This window comes from Buceros rhinoceros, unplaced genomic scaffold (assembly GCF_000710305.1).
Source record: "Buceros rhinoceros silvestris isolate BGI_N320 unplaced genomic scaffold, ASM71030v1 scaffold7985, whole genome shotgun sequence".
In the NCBI taxonomy this organism is placed as follows: Eukaryota; Metazoa; Chordata; class Aves; order Bucerotiformes; family Bucerotidae; genus Buceros; species Buceros rhinoceros.
Window position 1 is genome coordinate 20,415 of NW_010411098.1, and position 6,628 is coordinate 27,042.

General features: G+C 55.7%; 1 protein-coding gene across 1 annotated transcript in view; it reads left to right on the forward strand.

Annotated features, from left to right (window-relative positions):
* Positions 1-6,628, forward strand: part of SLC5A11 (solute carrier family 5 (sodium/inositol cotransporter), member 11) — a 13,849-nt gene that overhangs the window by 3,595 nt on the left and 3,626 nt on the right. Inside the window, 7 exon segments of the mRNA XM_010135874.1 lie at positions 541-646; positions 1,459-1,539; positions 2,886-3,091; positions 3,771-3,906; positions 4,622-4,729; positions 5,145-5,295; positions 5,527-5,695. Of these exon segments, the coding sequence (XP_010134176.1) occupies positions 541-646; positions 1,459-1,539; positions 2,886-3,091; positions 3,771-3,906; positions 4,622-4,729; positions 5,145-5,295; positions 5,527-5,695 (957 nt within the window).

Below are 6,628 nucleotides of genomic sequence, written 5' to 3' on the forward strand. Positions count from 1 at the left end.
AGAGCTCCCTTAAACCACAGTTCTTTCTCGGAGCTTCAGAGCTGGTTGGTCAGGGCAGCGCCCCAGCCCACGGGACACCCTTCCTCCTTATCGGGACACTGTCACCGCGTCAGCATGGAGGAATTCGCTGTACGGCAAACCAGTGCTGGGGCAGGCGGCTGGTCCTGAAGGTGCTCGGGTCCCCGGGCCAGCACACCTCTCCCACCCAGCTGCCTCTATCAGAGAGCACTATGTGCTGCCCCTCCTCAGGACAACCCCAGCATCACCCTCCCTGGCACCCCCGTCCCCCACGATAATACCCCAGGAACTGAGCTGAGCCTGGCCCCGATGCTCAGCAGCAGCAGCTGGGGCTGCAGAGGGATGTGCCGTGTGGAGACGGCACTGTGGGGAGCTGGGGGGACACGAGCAGTGACAAACCCAACTGGTCCCACTAAAGGAGACAGCTTGGTCAGCTAAATGTCCCTGTTCCCCAGCACTACCAGCTCTGGGGGGCACAAGAATATCATCAGTGCAGCCGTGGCAACCACCCCTTTTCTCTAGGTCGATATGTACGCTGGGGCCCTCTTCATCCAGCAAGCCCTGCACTGGGACCTCTACATCGCGGTGGCCGGCTTGCTGGCCATCACAGCCGTCTACACCGTGTCAGGTACGTGGCCAAGTGTCAGAGGGTGCCACAGCTCCTGTTCAGCGAGCTCAGCCTCTTCACGCAGTGCACCACGCGCCGTGACAGGGCTCCTGCATTTCCCACACCATCGGGTCTGGCCATGAGAACTGGGGGGGAAAGCACCTGACCACTGGTCTGTTGAGAAAAACTGACCAGGTGAGAGCAAATGAACGCTCCCTGGGCCAGCGATGGGTGCAGGTTGGTTCTGCTTTAAGGAGCGGCTCTGCTCCAGGCGTTTGCACAATCCATTTTGCCTCTGGGCGTTTCGGAGGTCCGGGGGATTTCCATAACAATGCGCTGGGTAATGCGGAAAGCAGCATCCACCCTGGATGCCCTTTCGGGGCTTATGAGTGGCCAAGTGGAAAAAAGCCACGCACGGGGTAAGCAGCGAATCCCAAACAAATAAAGGTTGCTCCTTTCCCAGTGCTCACCCCGAGTGATGCTGCTCACAAAGATCCACGCCCCCACCCCCCCCTTTTTTGTTCTTCTCCTCCTTGTTCAGCTCGGGTTTTGTTTTGGAGCTTTTCCACCTATTTCCCGTAGGAGTACTTATACTGGACTTCGGCTTTTTAGTGACAAAATGGTGACTCACCACGATCCAAAACATGAGACATTTCAGCCAAAGCATCGTGCGCAAGAATTGACCAAGGCGCCCCCCGACGCAGTCAGGACTCGCCAGCCTGCCGGCCACGGGGCTCGGCTGACGCCGCCTGGCCAGAACTTCTGCAAAGCGTGAAACGCTACGACAGAAAAAACCCAGTTTCCCCCAGTTTGCTGCTTCTCTGCTCTCTTAGGTGGCCTGGCCGCTGTGATCTACACAGACGCTCTGCAAACCCTCATCATGCTCGTCGGGGCTCTCACTCTCATGGTCTTCAGTGAGTGTTTCCCTGGGGTTTTCTTACTAAAAATTTGGTAGAAGCTTTACCAAGTGCTACAAACACTCTGGATGGTCGCAGCCGATGCCAGCCCATGTTCTGGGAACTGCTTCCTGTGCTCGTACAACGATCTTACAGGAGTTCCGTATGGGGTCAAAAAACGGCCTCCAGTCATGCCAGGAGAGGGTCAGGTTGGACATTAAGAGAAATTTCTTTCCCGCTGGGGTTGTGCATGGCATGTCCCAGGCTGCCCAGGGCAGTGGTGCAGTCCCCATCCCTGGAGGGGTTTCCCAGCCGTGTGCAGGTGCTGCTGAGGGACAGGGGGCAGTGGGGACCTGGCAGTGCTGGGGAACGGGGGGACTCCAGGAGCTCAAAGGGCTTTTCCAGCTAAAACAATTCTGGGATTCTGAGTACTGTTGCAATCAGTGGGTGGATCTGGGACTATTGGCCTGACCCCACACGAACAACCAGCCTGTGCTGTAGGTCCGGCTGCTGTGTAAAAGCAGCAAGCCGGGTGCACAAATAATGCTGATTATTGACAAACAGATTCTCTGAGATTGCTGGTGGTAAATGGATTTACGGCAGGACAGCGATAGCTCTACCACTAAAAACACGACTGTGATCACCTGCTTAATCTCCTGGGGAAAACCCTCAGCATAGCCGAGGTGGTAAACCTTACCAAAAGGCTTCCCTCTTGAGGGGGAGAGAGGGGACAAACCCATCGATTCGTGCCTTTGATTTGGCTCCGAACATCTCACTGCCCAAATGAGGTGCAGCACCAGGGTAATATTTATAGCCCATCATCCCTCATCGCACCCGGGGGGTGTGTGTGGCTGTGGTCAAAATTGTCCCTTCTTCAGTAACTGCCCAGTGCCTGTTAATCTACCCCTCCCCGGGCAGCTGGAACTGCTCATTGCTTAACGCAGCCCGGGCAGGCAGAAAGGGGAGGAATGCGCCCGCGGGACCTCCTCCTCGCTCCCCGTTCCTCCCTGGTACCAAGATAACCCCACTCACCAGACATCAGCCCGCTGGCGGTCTCTGTCTGGTTGGCAGCTGCCTTGTGCCTTGTCAGCAACAACGAGCTTGCAGGTGTCCAGTGGCTCTGTGCTTCCACCAGGATCCCCTGAGAAACCTCTGCAGAGACACGCTGTGACACGGGCTCCGAGGGGACAAGACCCTCCTCCAGCCGGCAGTTTCAGGGTTACGCTGGGGCCTGGTGTTAGAGTCAATAGCTACTGGTTTCTCAAGAACACCCGTGGAGGGTCACCCACAGCAAACCACAGCGCCCGAAAGTCGGCATTCTGACCTGGGAAGATGTGGTGACTGCTTCTCGTGACCTCTTCTAGGCTTTATTGAAGTTGGTGGTCTTGAAGGTTTGCAGACAAAATACTTTGACGCCATTCCCAGCACCCGCAAGGAAAACAGCAGCTGCGGCTTGCCAAGAGAAGACGCTTTCCACATTTTCCGAGACCCTGTTAGCTCTGACCTTCCCTGGCCAGGGGTTTTGGTGGGAATGACCATCCCATCCCTGTGGTACTGGTGCACAGATCAGGTGGGTTTCTGCTCATTTCTTTGGCTGGTTTCAAGAACACACTCTTGGTTGGTGGAATCTGATTTCAAACGCAGGGTTCTGGGAACCATCTCAGTGTAAAAAGAGGTAAGAATGTGAGTTAATGCCGGTCGATAAAGATGGGCTTTGTTTGGGTTTTTTTTTCCTAATTTAAGCCTTTCTTGTGAATCACCCATGAATTCACTCTTTCAGCCTTGCAGGTCTCTGACCACCATCCCTCCTGGTGGCATCAGAGCTGGCAGGACTGAAGCCCTCAGCAGCCTCCTGATCTTCCTGCAGTGCTCTTTTATTGAACTCACCTTGCTCGTTCAGTCCCTGTCCTGCCTTGCCAGGAGGGCTGCTGAGCTGGCCAGGCTGAGCCACCGGCTCGGGGAAGTCCCCGACCGAGGAAGAAGAAAAGGAAGTTCTAAGCCTGAGTGTGATTAGTCAAGGAACAGGTTCTGCAGCAAGGAGCAGGGCTCAGGCTTGAGGACACAAGCGGTGCCTTTCAGCTCTATGTTTCTGTACAGGACTCAGAAGAACGATAAAGCTATAGCTCAGTGTTCACCTTCCCGAGACTTGAGGAATTTAGAAGGGATAAAGCATACACAAGGACACAACCGGCCGCACACCACCGCTCCTCTCAGCTGACAGCAGACCAACCATGTCTCTTCATTCCTAGGTCATTGTGCAGAGGTCCCTTGCTGCTAAAACCCTCTCTCATGCCAAGGGAGGCTCCTTGATGACCTCCTACTTGAAGATTTTGCCCCTCTTCATGATGGTAATGCCGGGCATGATCAGCCGGGTCCTCTTCCCAGGTAAGTGCCGAAGGAGAGATCTGTTCCCTCTGCCGCTGCTGGCTGTGCCTCCTCTGAGCAGCCAGAACAGCCTCTACCAAGTAAGCGCAAAGGTTGTGATGCCTCAAATGCCCAGCGTATGAGGACGGTTCCTTCCAGTTCCAAGCTGGAGAACGCCCATCCTCCCACAGCAGACCCCAGACACTCGGTGTGCTGGAGCAGGGGGCTGTCACCCGCTCTCACAGCCGCTGGGCTCCGCTGCTCGGAGCTGCCTCGACACGCACATCGGCCCCTCCTGCACCCCGCCCGTTACTCCTCCCGCGATTTACGGTTTACGTTTGAGGCACCCGCAGAAATCCTCACACACCACCTCGAGTGTGGTGAACTGCTCAGTGGGTGGGAACGTGTGGATGATGTGCCCGTGCTGAGGAGCTGTGCCAGAGCCAGGTGCCCTGGTCCTCAGCGGAGCAACGCTCCTGGGAGACGGATCAGACAGGTCAGCGACCGGATCCGATCGGATTGTGCCTTTTGCATGGAAGGGGGAAAAAAGGGAAAAGAGGGCAGTCCAGTGCTGCCCTTTCTCGCTGTGCTGAGAAGCCCTCTGCCATTTGCCAGAAGCTTCCCAGGCTTTCCCGTACTTCACTCAGGAAGCCGTTAACCACATTTAAGTCGTTCAGATATATCGGTTTGTCATGGCTACGGACACTCCCCCTCACTCCCCCCTTCCTTATTTTAGATCTGGTGGCTTGTGCAGATGCGGAATTTTGCCAGAAAATCTGTGGCAACCCGTCTGGCTGTTCCGATATCGCTTATCCTAAGCTGGTCCTAGAGCTTCTGCCTGTAGGTAAGGAGGTTGGTCACGGTGCTGGCAACGATGGGTACGGAACACACCTGCCACAAGTTGTCCACAAGAGAAGCTGAGAGAGAAAAATACCCTGAGACTATAATTTCAGTGGAGTTTCTGTTGGTGGGACAGTGGCAAGGGACAGCATGCAACAAGAGGGATGGGTGATGATCCGGTATGCAGAGGTCTAATTTGGTCAAATTTGGGTAAAAGATAAAGCACAGATGTTTAACACTGAAAATCAACCACTCCCAGCTCCCCACCCCCGCCAGGGGTTTTAGCCCTGGGGCTAAAACCATTTTTAAAAGTCTGTTCTAGTCCAAAGAAAAAATGTGAGGACATCCTACAGTGGGGATGTGAGGAATGCCAACTCAGGCGTTCCTCAGGGCGGCTGTACGTCTCCTTCTGTTCCCAGGACTCAGGGGCCTGATGATGTCAGTGATGATAGCCGCCCTCATGTCCTCCCTGACGTCCATCTTCAACAGTGCCAGCACCATTTTCACCATGGACCTCTGGAAACACTTCCGCCCTCGTTGCTCCGAGTGGGAACTCATGATCGTTGGCAGGTACGGAGAAGGGGGATGAGCACGTTACCTCGGAGCCTGAGCGCGGGAGACAGCCCTCAGCACACCCCGCAGCCCGCTGCCCCGTGCGGGTGGACTGTCCTCCTGTGCACAGGGCTGGTGGAGGCGCAGAGCGGGGGCCTCGTGGTTATGAGAGATCCCAGCCGGAGTCTTGCTGAGCAATTGGAAAGGAACGGCCTGCGCTGACTGTAACTGCATCTCTTTCTCGCACAGGGCGTTCGTGCTGCTGCTCACTGTGGTCTCCATCCTGTGGATCCCCGTGGTGCAGGCTGGCCAGGGAGGGCAGCTCTTCATTTACATCCAGTCCATCAGCTCCTACCTGCAGCCCCCAGTGGCAATGGTGTTCATACTGGGCTGCTTCTGGAAAAGAGGAAATGAAAAGGTAACAACCCCGCCGTGCTCAGCACTGTCGCCTCTGTGGCCTCGCAGCATTCGCAAGAGTCCTGAGGTTCAAACCCTGCCCCAGGCGGCGGTTCTGCCGCCTCTTGCAGTGTTTGGGAGAACGAATGCCCCCAGACCTCTGTGCAACCCTGTGCAAGCGACCTTCACCAGAACAGGAAGGAGCGAGTCCTGCTGGCCTTCAGAGACTCCACTGGCACTTCACAGAGTCATGGGATCACACAATGGGTTGGGTTGAAGGGACTTTTCAAGGTCACCTAGTCCAACCCCCTGCAGCAAGACTAGGGCAGGTTCAGGAGTGAGATGACGGCATCGCTCGGTTGCAGGATGTCCTTCACAAATCTCGAAGCCTGGGAGGTTAGGGGAGAGCAGTTTTCACACACACCCCCACACACACACCCCTGCCCTCCAGGGTTAAGGCAACCATCGGGATACAAATTTCACTCTCCAAAATATACTGGCATGTTATCCTTTCTCTCCATATCAAAATTAATGTCCCCAGAGGACAGAGGAACCAGGCTACTGTAACAGCACTGGTGGAGATAGACAGCAAGAGCAGAAAAGGGGGGAAAAGAAGCTCCTCAAAAAAAAAAAACCACAACAAAAAATCAAACCAAAACAGTGAAGAGGAAGACTGGCCAGTTTGGAGCCTGAGAATCACAGAATCACAGAACCGTTCGGGTTGGAAAAGCCCTTTGATCTCCTCAAGTCCCCCCGTCCCCCAGCACCGCCAGGTCCCCACGGCCCCCTGTCCCTCAGCAGCACCTGCACACGGCTGGGAAACCCCTCCAGGGATGGGGACTGCACCACTGCCCTGGGCAGCTTAAGGTCCTCTGGGCTCAACCCCCCCCAGGTCCCTCAGTCTCTCCTCAGCGCATTGTGCTCCATCCCCTGCCCCAGCGCCGCGGCCCTGCTC